At 37.0% G+C, this 14,924-nt stretch overlaps 2 protein-coding genes across 3 annotated transcripts in view; both read left to right on the top strand.

Moving 5' to 3' along the window:
* Window positions 1-3,318, top strand: part of HBS1L (HBS1 like translational GTPase) — a 50,532-nt gene extending 47,214 nt beyond the window's left edge. The window contains exons 16-18 of the mRNA XM_034418854.3: window positions 1,012-1,112; window positions 1,732-1,876; window positions 2,682-3,318. Coding sequence (XP_034274745.1) covers window positions 1,012-1,112; window positions 1,732-1,876; window positions 2,682-2,693 — 258 coding nt within the window. The 3' untranslated portion in view covers window positions 2,694-3,318. The remainder of the gene's footprint in view (window positions 1-1,011; window positions 1,113-1,731; window positions 1,877-2,681) is intronic.
* A 1,365-nt stretch (window positions 3,319-4,683) lies between these two features.
* Window positions 4,684-14,044, top strand: ALDH8A1 (aldehyde dehydrogenase 8 family member A1). 2 transcript variants are annotated; one of them, XM_034418852.2, is made up of 7 exons: window positions 4,684-4,859; window positions 7,162-7,309; window positions 8,476-8,631; window positions 9,815-9,964; window positions 11,033-11,289; window positions 12,236-12,397; window positions 13,216-14,044. In XM_034418852.2, the coding sequence occupies exons 1-7, from the start codon at window positions 4,722-4,724 to the stop codon at window positions 13,678-13,680; spliced, it is 1,476 nt and encodes a 491-aa protein (XP_034274743.2). In that variant the 5' UTR covers window positions 4,684-4,721; the 3' UTR covers window positions 13,681-14,044. The 2 variants fall into 2 exon arrangements, with proteins under 2 accessions (XP_034274743.2, XP_034274744.2); XM_034418853.3 differs by lacking the exon at window positions 4,684-4,859 and adding an exon at window positions 6,351-6,554.
* Window positions 14,045-14,924: the final 880 nt, after the last annotated feature.

Here is a 14,924-nt window from a genome sequence, read left to right as displayed (position 1 = left end):
AAGTTCTAGTAGTTTGCTATCAGGTTGGCAGGCAGGTAAGTAGTTGCTGCCAGAGGGGTGGGTGGGTAGAAAGGGGTGTTTGAGGTTGTGAGGGAGACTTGGGGAGGTTTCATGTGAGGGAGGCACAATGAGAGTGAGGGTGTGAGGGAGGGAAGGTAGTGGACGTGAGAGTGAAGCACAACGAGGATGTGGAGGTGCAGCAAGGCAGGTGGGAAGGTGTCAGGGAGAATGTGCAGGCTTAGGAAGGATGTACAAAGGTGCAAAGGGGTGCATGAAAGTGTGAGGGGACTCAGGGAGGGTACAAGAATGTGCCCAAGGGTATGAGGGAGATTTGTGGCTCAGGAAGGGGGTGTGAGAGGCATGATGAGGATTGGAAGAGTACACAAGGGGGTATGGGTGTGAATGCAAGGTACAGTGAGGCTCTGAGGTACACACAGGTACACAAATAGTGGCGTAGCCATGGCAAGGCGCAGGGTGGATGTGCAGAGATGCACAAGTGGATGGTGTGACATGAGGCTAGAAGGATTGGGGGAGGATGGATGGATGGGGAGATTTACCTCAGTGACTTGGGACAGTCACTGCCAGCTTTCTCATTAACTTTCAGAGGAAGCTTGCAAGGAAGGTCACAAGAGGCGATCACATGATGGCAGGGTGCTGCAACTGGTCGTAAATGTAAATGGTTGTTGCCAAGCACCCAGATAGCAATCATGTGACCGCAGGTGTGCTGGGATTGCCAGAATTCTAAGGACTGGTAATAACCATCATTTGTTCAATGCCATCTCAACTGTATTCGCTGACGGAATGGTTGTAATAATTCAGAAGAATTTCAAAGTACTGATAAGAGAGAAAATAGGAAAGTGTAACTTTATATTGTACAATAAAATAAAAATGTAGAATTGATCAAAATCTCCCCATGTCTTTTTACGTTGTATTCATAGAACAATTTTTTTCAGGTAAATCTATATTTTGTCAATTGCTGACAATGTCAATTAAAATGACATTTTATTTTAGGTCCTCTTACATTTTCAAACTGTCAGTGAGCCTGCTACTATTAGAAAATTGCTGAGTGTGCTTCATAAGAGTACTGGTGAAGTTGCCAAGAAAAAACCTAAGTAAGTATGTTAAGGTAATTTGTTAATATACAAGCATCAATGTAATTAATATAGTTTAAAATTTTTTGAAAATTGAAATTATGAATTAATTAAAACTAATAGAAATTGAATGTAAAATCAGTGACCATTATATATTTTAAATAATTACTGTTAACATTAGTGCCTACAGAGTGTTTTATTCGTATTGACAAGTGTAATGCTGAAGTATGTTATATTGGCAGACTGCCTTTTCTGAATTATTGAAAGGGTGTTGCTATATAAGTAAATTATAAATTGTACATTGTCACAGATTCCGATTTCAAAGTGAGATGTGATTTGATAAAATTTAGAGATGGTATATTATGATTAACATTTGGCTGCTTCCAGCTTATGAATTCCTTGGTGTGTGTGGATTTATGGGAAAAATAAGCTTGAAATGAGAGAATCATCAAAATATCATCAGATTTTGCAATTCCATGCTGTTTAGGAGAGGGACATGATACTCTTTGCACAGTTTTAGGTGGAAACTATACAAAATCTTTCGTTCTGTATATCTGAAAACACAAGCATACACAATCGGATGGCCTTTCATAGTAATATAATTCTTAACAAGTACTAACAAGTGTTCTTTTCCTTGTAGGTGTCTGACAAAAGGGCAGAATGCTTTAATAGAACTACAGACCCAAAGGCCTATTGCTTTGGAGCTTTATAAAGACTTTAAAGAACTTGGGAGATTTATGTTGCGCTATGGAGGATCCACTATAGCAGCAGGAGTAGTTGTGGAGGTACAACGTTTTTGTGAATGCTTTTATAAATGCTAATTATGAAATCATAAGCTGTGTCTCTTGTTAACCATTTTAAATAAATAAACATATATGCACTATTAACATTTGAGTAACCAGATCTGACAATGCTAATATATTTAGTGTGAAAATATTTTGTTAAACATTTTTAACGAAATATACATTTAATCAAATATAAGCACTGTAGAAATAGTTACATTTTTAGTTCCCAAAATTTATCTTGTAAATTGTTATTAGAGACATTATCACTTAGGGGTGTACTCACTTTTGTTTGCCACCAGTTTAGACATTAATGGCTGTGTGTTGTGTTATTTTGAGGGGACAGCACATTTACACTGTTATACAAGCTGTACACTCACTACTTTATATTGTAGCCAAGTGTCATTTTTTCAGTGTTGTCACATGAAAAGATATACTTAAATGTTTACAAAATGTGAGAGGGTGTACTCACTTCTGTTTGAACCCTGACACTGTATATCTCTGATTGCCATTCTGGACTGGGGCCTAGATTTTACCTATGGCTATATATGCATTGATATTTAATTTTAAAATATTGAACTTTAATTGATTGATAAGCTTGGTGAGACAAAACTGGAATCCAAGAAGTCTAATATTGCATTTCTATATGCCTGACCAGCTGTAATGACCAGTATCTCTCTGCACGTAGTACAACATTATAGATCAACACTGCAGGCTTGTATATTTGGGGGGGGGGGGGAGCTGTTCTCAAAGTATAACAGAGGTTGTTTTTTTTTAAATGTTCAATGATATTTCTGTTTTATTTTAGATTAAGGAGTGATAGTGTGCCAGGACATCTGCAATCCAGCCAAATGAAATCATATGCTCAAATATACTTCTCTGAGGAATCCAATCCATTTGTATCTGTTGAAGGAACAAAGACAATTATGTATTGGCAATTATGTATTGGGTACTCTGCAAACATTTCAAGGCCATTGTTGCTGTAGAACAATATGCCAGCAAGAAAATACTCATTGCACTTTTTCACTGCACAAGTTTCAGCATATTCCCAAACTAAAATGTCATCCCATCAATAGTTCTAGTGCATTGTTTTCAAAAACTGATTGGAATGATGTATTAAAGAATGGCGATTCATCATGGAAAAAAATGTTACTTCCAGCCTTAATGTTTGTTTACAATTTATAGGGAGAGCTGATACTTTGCTGCATGGTATTTTATAAATTACATATTAATTGAGCTAAAATATTCGAAGTTTTATACAACTATGTTTTCAAAGAATCCTGTTTCCTTCTGTTTCAGAAAACATTATGTAATGCTGCACCTACAACTTAATTTCTTTCCATCCTAATTTTATTTAAAAAATTGAGTAGATATAGCTTGTCCAATAATGATTAATTTTATTTTTTAAATTGTAGAAGTATAATAAAGTAGTCATCTGAGCATAATTTTGGCTTTTTCCATGGTCTTTTATAAATTAAAATCCTGACAAAAAAGAATTGGTTCTGATGGAACAAAACATAGCAATTATCTGATCGTTGTATCTAAAAATAAAGCTGCTATTGCAACTCCCCAAACCCGATTAAAACAAATAATTTCATAAGGTATAATTTTATATGAGTATGAGAATTGAAGTATGTAGTCCTTCTGGATAAAAATATATTCATTGTTACGTAAAGCTTTCTTCATTTCAGTAGTGTATGTACATCTCAGGGAGGGACAAAACAGGAATAATTCAGGAGTGCTATTCAGCAGATTCTGACAGGTTCTGGAGAACTGGTAGCTGAAGTTTTGAGTAGTTCGGAGAACCTGTAAATACCACCTCTGGCTGGCTCCAGAGTGGGGTGGGAATGGAGACTTTGCAGTATCCTTCCCCTTCCATGCCCATCAAGCCACGCCCATCAAGCCACACCACGCCCAGAACTGGTAGTAAAAAAATTTGAATTCCACCACTGGAATAATTAATACTCGAAACAATACTCGAACAAATACTCGAGGGACAAAACAGGAATAATTCAGGAGTGCTATTCAGCAGATTCTGACAGGTTCTGGAGAACTGGTAGCTGAAGTTTTGAGTAGTTCGGAGAACCTGTAAATACCACCTCTGGCTGGCTCCAGAGTGGGGTGGGAATGGAGACTTTGCAGTATCCTTCCCCTTCCATGCCCATCAAGCCACGCCCATCAAGCCACACCACGCCCAGAACTGGTAGTAAAAAAATTTGAATTCCACCACTGGAATAATTAATACTCGAAACAATACTCGAACAAATACTCGAAATTGGAAATCACTCTACATCTCCTGTAATCAACGGTTCTAAATATACTTTATGTCTGCCTTGAACTAGATTGCTACTTACTCCTCACTTTTATTTTTAAATTTTTTTCCCATACATTGATAAATTGCACTCTCTCCTAGAAATGCTTGGAAGGAATTAAAAAACAACAGCAATCTAATCTATTTTTCCTGAGTACAGTATAGTTTTACCCACTCCACATCATATGCTACAGTACAATAAACGAGCATAGTAAAAATGAAATAATTCATCAAAATTACTGCCAGCATTAAGATTGAAGTGGAATCCTCCAGAACATCGCAACTTTGATGATGAATCCAAAGTGATTATATTTATAATGCCATTTTTATGAAGCAAATAATACTATACTGATGAAATTATTTCCGCAATGTTTACAGTTATAGTTCATTTGGCTTAGGCTGTGGATGCATTTGAGTTTTTGATCCAGTCAAAGAATTATTGCCAAAGGAGGAGGAGTTGAAGCTGGCAAATAAAGAAGTATCCTCTATAAATCACAAACTTAGTAACAGTGCTTGGACAGTGCAAACTGAGTTGCAATGACCCCCTCACAGACTCACTTGATTTTGGAGAACTATATCGGTGGCCAGTTTGTGCCGTGTTCCTCATATCTAGATTCTTATGACCCATCTATTGGTGAAGTATATTGCAAAGTACCCGATAGTGGCAGGGAAGAGGTGAGTTCCTACAGAAATTTATATTCAACTTTTTCATGATTTTGTAGAGTTGTACAAAGAGATTGTATGAGGTGTTTGTAATAATTGTGAACACAAATCGTACTGAAATATTGGCTAGTTTTAATGTTATATTGAATTATCTTTTTTGCTTGTGGGAAATGATAAGGCTGTATTTCAGTATAATAACACGGTGTTGTGTTAGCAGCAATAGCCCTAGATCAGCAGCTCAAAGTTCAACGCCATTTCCTTTGAAATGTCTCTTTTATGTGGCAGAGTGGAAATTGTGTCAAACTTCAAGGCAAAATGAAGAGGGAAAACAATTCATAAGCTTTCCTTATTGGCTGCTTAATTCCTTTAAAAGGCCCAATCAAAATAATAATTGTATGATCTACCGGTAATGACTGAGGTTGGAGATAAAATACTCTTCTACACTTTTACAATTTTAACTTTGACCCTTTAGCATTCAATTCCAGTCAATCAAATGTTTGCTTAAGTATGCATAAATAGTGGTTGAAGTATAACTAGCATTTCCCCCCCCTAAACTTACACTGTGGAGCTTTGCCCTCTTATAACTTATTTTCCTATGCAAACAGAAAATGAATTGTATATTAGATACATAGAAAAAGATGTTTAAAGAATAATCTTGATTGTTCATTTAATATTGTGGTCAGCAGGACAAGAAAGCTTTTAGGCTTCTTGGGGTTTCCAATACATTTCACCCTCAGCATTGTATTTAACCTTTGAATCACATATCAAAGGCAGGATCAGGACAAAGAAAGCAGCAAGACCAGATCAAGCATAAAATTTTAATTAATTTGAATTCAGTTAAATAATGAATTAAATTGATTTATTATAATTAAATTCATGGTATTGTTATATATATATTTCTTATCTTAGATAGAAAACTTTAGATCAGCTTTGGGGAAGAGCATATGGCAAGACATGAGTGCAAGCAGGTGTAGCACATTGAATGCTACTATACCCTGCACAGAGAATTTCAGTTACTGATTAGTTTGAAAATGCAAGTTGGTAATACTATGGCCTTGCTTAAAATGAAAGACATTGTGACAATTCTGCAGAACTCTGCAGAAGTAACAGCTCAATAGTGCTGCCTAGTGGCTGTAATTCTGAATGTTAAATTGGAAAGTAAGCAAGTAAAAAATACCAAACAAGATAACAAAAATGCCCCTTGAAGGGATGATGAAAACACATACAAATACATGTATCTATATGTGTCTGTATATCAATTGGTATGTCTTACCCTTCTAATTCAAATACATTTGGCATAACTTGAACAGAACTGTTCAGTTTCTATCTTTAACTGTCATATGTCTAGATCAGTGAAGGCGAACCTATGATGTATGTCAAAGGTGACACATCAACACATTTTGGCTGACACACCAGTGTTAATCAACACCCAACAACTATTCTTGAAAGCATACCCCGCTCTCAGTTTTGGAAGTTGTGGAGGCCACATGGAATGGGATGTCTCTCATGGGCTCTTGAACCTCTGGAAGTTATGTGAGAGGGTTGTGCTCTTGCATGGCCTTTGAGTCTCCAAAAATCATGTGAGAACAGGGCATGCTTTCGTGTCATTTTTGGAGGCTTCTGAGGCATTCTCCACCCCATCATGGAAGAGCATTCTCCAAAGCAGCTTCAAGAATAAAGGCCTTATGCGACCTGGAGCAACCTCAGGTAAGTGGTAGGGACCTATCAACAAAAAGAGAGCACCACCTGAAGGTAAAGGGTGCATGGCAGCACTGGATTATGGAGGCAATCACACCTTGGGGAACGGAGCAACGGGGCTTTTTCGAATGGTAGCAGTGGCGCTAAGGCTAAAGTTGAAGCTCAGGCCTTTACTTCAGGCTCAGCCAGTGTACTTTGACCGAGAGTTGCTGTTCAGTGTGGCTTAAATGGGGGGGGGGGGGCGAAGGGAGATAAAAATTTGTTTCTCTTGTTTGGAGAGGAGTGTGCAATGCCACTAGGGTCCAGTTAGGTATTTTTGAAATTTTTGACATACCAAGCCGAAAAGTTTTGCCATCACTGGTCTAGATCAACCTTGCCCTGGAGACAGACGTTATTCTGTATTGCAATTGATCAGGATGACAAAAACCCTCTCAGTTTATAAATAAGGATTCTTATTGATTTTTACCTAACCCAGGACGACATAGCAGTGGATCTGAACTCAGGCTTCCAAGGAAGCGGTATTTGTTTTCTGCTTTCCCATAGTTTCTGTTAACATCTAGCATCATACAGGCTTTTGCTCATGCAAACATACGTGTTTACTGATTGCATTTTAAAGGTGGAAGCTGCTGTCAAAGCGGCCCAAAATGCTTTCCCAGGATGGTCTACCAAAAGTCCACAGGAAAGGTCAAAAATAATGAGTAAGTTAGCAGACCTTATGGAAGAAGATCTGGAGTCATTTGCGCAAGCAGAATCAAAAGATCAAGGTAAAGGAGAAAACCTGTTGACTTCTGCTCCTAGTGATAACTGGTTAAGAAAATAATAGCAGCTCTCAGCATCAATATCTAATAGAATCAAGAGTCCATTATACTAAGGCACACCCCAAATTAAATCCATATTTAGTTTTAAGACAAAGGCAATGCTTTAAAAATTAAGCATATATATTAAGGATAGTGACATATACTCAACTCCCAGTGCTGTCTATAAAGTTACAGCCATTTTGTTCAATTATTTTTTCTATAAGAATATAACCAAAATTCTTAACTGGGTTTGTAAATAAGGGGGAAAGTGTTTTAGTTTTTATCTTCAAATGTGAATGTGAAAAAAAGCCAATTTGTCCATTCAACCAAGGAATAGGCAAGTTGATTGTGTTGATCATCTAGGGCCAATAAAAATTAGACGCAGTTCAACATATCTAGGTAGCCACATATTGCCCATCTCAGATTTATGAAGAACTCTTTAAGATATGTGACCATTTAGATCTGTTGAATTCCATCTAGTTTCCATTGACCCTACATGAACAACACAATCAACTTGCCTAATTTCTTGTCTGAATGGACAAATTGGAATTTGGCTCTTTCTCACATTCACATTTAAAGATTAAAAACAAAAATATTTTCCTTATTTATTGATTTATCTGGATTTGAATAATTGTGTCTTTAGCTATGTATTCGGGTGCTGAATGACAGTTGTTGTTTCTTTTTGATGAGCTCCTTATATTTAATGCAACTGCAGACAGATACAGCATGCTGGGAATAATAAACATTTCTTCATGGACAAAAGTTATTTTAGGGATGGATCGCCTTGTCTCTATTGATGCAGAATTTTTGTTTGTCTATTATGCGATAGCAGAGAAGCTTAAAATCTGAAGATGTATTCTCATGGTCAAATGTGGCCAGAGAGACTTACATGGATTTGCCCATAATCCTTTAATATCCTCTTGCTTTCTTGTGTTTCTGAAGTTTTACTTTTGAACATTTAGATTGTCTTCACTCCTCCTTAATAACTAGACAACTTTCATTCTATGCTTAAAAACAATTCTTACAAAAACTATTTAGAACATGAAACCCATTGAAATGATTTGTACATTTCAAAAGCATTACAACAACATCTGCAAGTATAAAATTATTTGGTAAATATCCTTCTGTTCCAGGAAAAACAATTTCTTTTGCCAGAACAGTGGACATACCCCGAGCAGTATACAATTTTCGCTTTTTTTCATCATCTATCCTTCATAACACAACAGAATGTACACAGATGGATCACATCGGCTGTATGCACTATACTGAAAGGTCACCAGTGGGAATTGGTAAGTCTTTGTCAAAGAACTGCAGGTGTTTTTTCAAAAATGTTTTGAATTATAAAGCAGAAATACTGTACTCAGTTACATTTGGCCTATAAAATATGGGTATCGTTCCCCAGAGTTGTTATTTTTACTATGATAAAAGGGGAGAAATATTAAATATGTGACTGGTGCATAATCTTATTATTTCAAATGAATGAAATGAAACTAGATTTTGTTGTAGCTTTATTCACTAGTTCGAGAAATATAGTCCTTGGCATGCCATTTAAAGGCTTATGTAATCTGTAGTGAGGACCTCATGTGATCGCAATTCCAACTTCCTGCTGGCTTCCCCATTGAGTTTGCTTGTGGGAAGCCAGAATGGAACATGGGAAATTGCAATCATGTGATAGCATCTCGTTCCAATGTTGTAATCATGAGCCAAGTGCCAAAGCACCCAGATCATGATCATGTCACTGTAGAGATGCTGCAATGGCCAGGTGTTGGAGGTGTTGTAAATCCCTTGTCCAACATTGGTCTAACTTTGAATGGGTCACTGACTAATGGCCATGACCCTAGGACTACCTGAAGTGTAAGTCAGGGGTGTCAAACTGGCGGTCCACGGGCTGGATGCATCACATGGAGGCCACGCCCACCCTGGTTCTATAAAGACAAAAAATGTCGCGATCAAGTTTGACACCCTTGGTGTAAGTGGTCCTGAGCTGCAAGCATCTAGATGACCACTAGATGTCATCACTCACTTTTCAGTGTCTTTTTTTCCTGCAGTTTAGTGATCATCTGGACTTTTATATCTCAAATCTGGTAGTTCTCTTCTAATATAAAGCACAGCTTGAAATTTTCATGCCTTTTTCTAACATAGGTAAGTCCATTATAATTAGCTCACTCAATTAGAATATAATTGATTGGCAAGATGCTATTCTTTTAATAATGAGTCAAACCTTGCTCTGCCTCCTGATTCAATAGCTTGTTATAGAACCTGAACACGAGTTGTTATTTAACATTTCCATTTACCTATTTCCTTTGCAGACAGTTTAGTACATAGAATGGAGCTAAAACAAAAGACTACTGAAGCTTACATAGATCTGTCATGCTCTGCTGTCTAACTGGGTTTCAAAAGAGGGCCATAGATTCCTAAGTATCAAACTTCTTGTTTTTAAAAAAATGTTCCTTTTTCCTATCTTTTTGAAAGCTGGATTAATTAGTCCTTGGAATTTGCCACTTTACTTACTGACCTGGAAAATTGCCCCTGCTGTCATGTGTGGAAATACTGTAATTGCCAAACCCAGTGAAATGACATCTGTCACAGCCTGGATGATGTGCAAACTTCTGAATCAAGCAGGTATACCTGAAAAGTAGCTCCACTGAAATAATTAAAGAAGTATCCATATTAGTTATTCAGGATACAAGTAGGTAACACTTTGATTCAAAGAGCTTATATATCATATACATGATCAATCTAATATTCCATTGATAGAATGATTTAGAACCTGATTGTAATGAAATATGACAATAAGAATAGAATAGAATAACATAGTTGGAAGGGACCTTGGAGGTCTTCTAGTCCAATCCCCTGCCTACGCAGGAAACTCTACACCACTTCAGACAAATGGTTATCCAATATCTTCTTAAAAACTTCCAGTGTTGGAGCATTCACAACTTCTGCAGGCAAGTTGTTCCACTTATTAATTGTTTTAACTGTCAGGAAATTTCTCCTTAGTTCTAAATTGCTTCTCTCCTTGATTAGTTTCCACCCATTGCTTTTTGTTCTACCCTCGGGTGCTTTGAAGAATAGTTTGACTCCCTCTTCTTTGTGGCAGCCCCTGAGATATTGGAACACTGCTATCATGTCTCCCCTAGTCCTTCTTTTCATTAATCTAGACATACCCAGTTCCTGCAACCGTTCTTCATATGTTTTAGCCTCCAGTCCCCTAATCATCTTTGTTGCTTTTCAATAGATTAAAAAGATATCATATAACAGGCAAGGAAGCTCCATCATATATAACCCTTGTATACTCTAAAAGTAGTTAGGATCATAGTCATCATCATTTTTTAACAACCCCACAATCCCTTATGGGGTGGAGTCTGGGCAACTGAATGGAGCTAGCAGAGTGTTTTAATGGCCGGATGCCCTTCCTGTTGCCAATGCAGAGTTTTGTTCAGCAGATATATGCTGAACAGTATATATGCCCAGTATGCCCAGAGAGAGAAATATCTGCCTCTATCTAGGGTTGAACTCATAGCCTCCTTATTGTGAGGCGAGAGCTCCACCTCTAGGCCACCACACCACTTTAGTTAGGATCATAGTATTGTATTAAAAATATACGGTATGTTTTTGAGTTGCCACTTAAATGGAATGTACTACATACTTGGTCTGTTTATGTGATTTTCCTCCTCTGCTGCCTATGAGGTTTTCCTCCGGGTGTGATAAATGTCGTATTCGGAAGTGGGCCCAAGGCTGGAGATGCTCTTGTTTCCCATCCGGCGGTATCTCTGATTTCCTTCACTGGGAGCACACTCACCGGCCAGGAAATCATCCAAAGGTCTGCTTTGTACTGTAAGAAGCTTTCCCTGGAGCTAGGAGGCAAAAACCCAGCTATCATTTTTGAGGATGCCAACTTGGATCAATGTATTCCTGCCACTGTAAAATCCAGTTTTGCTAACCAGGTATAAACAGATAGCTTGCTTATCCCTCCGCTTACGCAAGTTTTACTTCTGAAGTTGACAGATTTTAATATAAAGACTGAGTATATTATTCTGAATCAGATGATTCATTTTTTTACTTATTGGGATTGGGCAGCTAATAAATTCCAATAAACAATGAGAACATTTTAAAAGAAAATTTTTAAAAAATCTGACTTAACATGGCATCTTCTCTCAGTGAATGTTGTTTATTTATTTAGCGTGTGGCAAGTGAATGTTATGATATTCCTTGATAATGATGGATGAGTAAGCTCCCTTTTTCTATCAGAATTCATTTTGGAATTACTCTTTCTGGTTCATATCCTCACAGTTTACCACTCCAAATAGTCCCCCTACTACTCTTCTACACAGAACATCCCAAAAGATTTAGCATATCAGATCCAGTATAAGAGAATTCTCCACTGACTTACCTACTTTCCTTGGATGGATTGCCCGTGTTTTTTGTTACTGTGTCTTGGGACTCCTCACATCCTGGACTGGGCACTAGGAAGGTAGACAGCTAGTCTTTCTGTAGCCTGCCTACTCTTCCTTGGAAATACCAAGATAAAATATGATTTCTCCTCTTGCCTGTTGGGTATGAAAGCAGTAGTCGTAGAAGGAATTAAATGTCCTACTCAATAGTAGTTCCTCTCCACCCAAATTTTCCTTGTAAAAATGGATAGGGATACTAACAACAAACTATATAAGAGCTTGCTGATATTTATATTTATGGCATAATTGTAAATCTTAAGAGTTATCAATGTACTGCTCTTACTGAAATCTAGAAAACAAATTCTTCCTTCAGTGAACTAAACAAGAGTTTCGCTCTGATATTAATGTGTCTCGTAAAGAACTTAACAACTCATGCTTCAGTGAAATAATGACTCATTATTGAATTTCTCCCTTTTCTATACATTGTTAATCTTGCCAGGGTGAAATATGCTTATGTACCAGCAGAATCTTTGTTCAGAAGAGCATTTCTAAAGAATTCTTAAAAAGGTTTGTGGAAGCTGTTAGAAAATGGAAAGTTGGAAATCCTTCAGATCCCACAAGTGATATGGGAGCATTAATAAGTAAAGATCATTTAGCAAAGGTAAACAATGTTGAAAATATTTTTAAATTCTCTAAATTAGCTGCAAATGTGTTTTATTCCTCATTTGAGAAAGTATTGCAATATATGATGATAGAGATTTTCTTATATCTTGGTAATGATTTTTAGACAAAGAACAGATCTTGTTTTAAACACTTGTTAAAACACTTGCTTTAAGTTCAGAGTATTTCCTAAAACTTCCCCATCAAAATTATTTATCATTAAGTAATTTTGCCAGTTGTCAAGTTTGCCTATTTTTTTTTATTGTGTGCACTTAATAAGTAACAATATGACTAGTTGAAACATCTCCTTAGTGATGTGTGATTCACTGTTGGGCGCACACAGTTGGAAACAATCTGATATTTCCTCTTACCAACTCACTTCTCAAATATATTGTCAGCAGAATTGAAGAAGACTTTTCAGATTCTTCTGCCATAGCTTCAAATGTGTCTAAGATTTTTCCATCTTTCTTAATGTAATACAGTATTTAAAATTTAATTGATAATGCTACAACAGTCACACAATGTTCCAATGATAAAATTGCATTGGCATTTTCCTGGTGTAAGACGGAATGTGTGTTTAAATAAATGAATTAAAGTAAACCAACCTTTAAATGATGAACGTTATTTAAAATTGCATGTAAAACACAAGAGTTTAACTAATTCATACAATATGTCTAGATATAGGTTTTATATAGTAAATATGTAGGTGTGAGAGAGTATATTCATATGTATTGGTCTTTTATTTCCTTATTGTTATTAACAATTAGAAATTACTGTCTTCTCTAAATATGCTTCTTGTTTTGTTGCTGCTCCTATTAGGTGAAGAAATATATCCAGCAGGCTCGGGTAGAAGGGGCCAAGATCCTTTGTGGAGAGGGAATAGATTCATTGAATCTTCCTCCAAGAAACCAAAGAGGCTATTTCTTGCCTCCCACAGTTATCACAGAAATCGATGACGATTCTTGCTGCATTCAGGATGAGATCTTTGGTCCTGTAACTTGTGTAATGGTATTTGACACAGAAGAGGAAGTGATTAGGAGAGCCAATGGAGTCAAATATGGCCTGGCAGCCACAGTTTGGTCAAACAATGTGGGCCGGATTCATCGTGTTGCTAAAAGACTCCAGTCTGGTTTGGTGTGGACCAATTGTTGGCTGATCAGAGATCTGAATTTGCCCTTTGGGGGAATGAAAGCCTCTGGGATAGGTAGAGAGGGAGCTAAGGATTCGTATGAATTTTTCACTGAGGTGAAAACAGTTACCATAAAATATACTGATGTGAATTGATAGGAAGTTATTTGTGCCATAAGTCTGTGTGTGTTGCTTTGTCTCTCTTGATATATTGAAAAAACGATGGTCATGGTTTATACTTGTATGTCTGCTAAGTGTACTGGAGAAAGGGGCTTATAAGGGGAAAATAATTATATGAGACTTTACAGCTGGAAAATATATGGTGGAGTCTGTCATTAGCTTTGTTTTAACTTCAAAAGAACTGATGAGTTTTATCTGTCTTAACGTGCTGTTTCCACAACAACCAACTAGATGTGATGGGAACTCAAGCAAGACATCCCCCTTCTCACTTGTATTCTTCAATAACTGCTTTGGGAACCATGCTGTCTTTGAAAATAAAACTAAAATATGATGCCATAAACAGGATTGTTCACCATGTTTACATTTTTTAAACTTTTTCAAGTTGGCAGCTACCATTACAACTTGTGGTAAGGAATTCCATAGACAAGCTATCTGCTTAAGTGTGAAGGACTTCCTTTTAGCAGTCTTAAATTGAATATTCATCTTCACTGCATTATTCAAACCATAGCCTCCAGCTTTCCCCACTATCTGTCCTACTGCATTTAACTTGCATTTAACTTTTAATAGACCTTTCTAGAGGCTACCGTATAAATCTATAATCTCAATTTTGAGACAGTGTCTAGACTGAACACTGTCTTGTAAAGTATTGTGCATTAAAATGTATATAAGGTGCTGTATATAATTGATTCCTTAATATTCTCTCTTTCCTAAATATCTGTAATGTGAAATACGGATAGTTCTCAACTTGCGACTAACAACCGAGCCCCAAATTTCCTTTGCTAAGCGAAACAGTTGCTAAATGAGTTTTGTCCCATTTTACAACCATTCTTGCCATAGTTGTTAAGTGAATCTGCTTCCCCATTGACTTTGCTTGTTGGAAGGTCTCAAAAGATGATCACATGACTCCCCCCCCGGGGACATATAACCATCATAAATATGAACCAGTTGCCAAGTGTTCAAATTTTAATCACGTGACCATGGGGATGCTGCAATGGTCGTGAGTGTGCAAAACTGTCAAAAGTCACTTTTTTCAGTACTGTTGTAACTGCGAACAGTCACTAAACGAACTGTCATAAATGGAGAACAGACTGCATAGCATTTTCTATGGCAGCCACCCACAGGAATGAAATTTTCACAGGGCTATCTTATACAGCCTTGAGATCTCTCTTCTAACCAGTAAAGAAAAACCATTTTTAGGGCCATTTGTAGGAATGATAAGG

The sequence above is a fragment of the Pantherophis guttatus genome, chromosome 1, assembly GCF_059756535.1.
Source record: "Pantherophis guttatus breed Tessera chromosome 1, ASM5975653v1, whole genome shotgun sequence".
In the NCBI taxonomy this organism is placed as follows: domain Eukaryota; kingdom Metazoa; phylum Chordata; class Lepidosauria; order Squamata; family Colubridae; genus Pantherophis; species Pantherophis guttatus.
Note: the sequence above shows the minus strand (reverse complement) of the source record. Positions and strands in the feature narration are given on the sequence as shown.

Excerpts from the sequence above, each read along its gene's own strand:
- ALDH8A1 (XM_034418852.2), top strand. The coding sequence starts at position 4,722 with ATGACCCCCTCACAGACTCACTTGATTTTGGAGAACTATATCGGTGGC. Across the intron at positions 4,860-7,161 it reads CCGATAGTGGCAGGGAAGAG|GTGGAAGCTGCTGTCAAAGC; the intron begins GTGAGTTCCTAC and ends TGCATTTTAAAG. Across the intron at positions 7,310-8,475 it reads AGCAGAATCAAAAGATCAAG|GAAAAACAATTTCTTTTGCC; the intron begins GTAAAGGAGAAA and ends CTTCTGTTCCAG.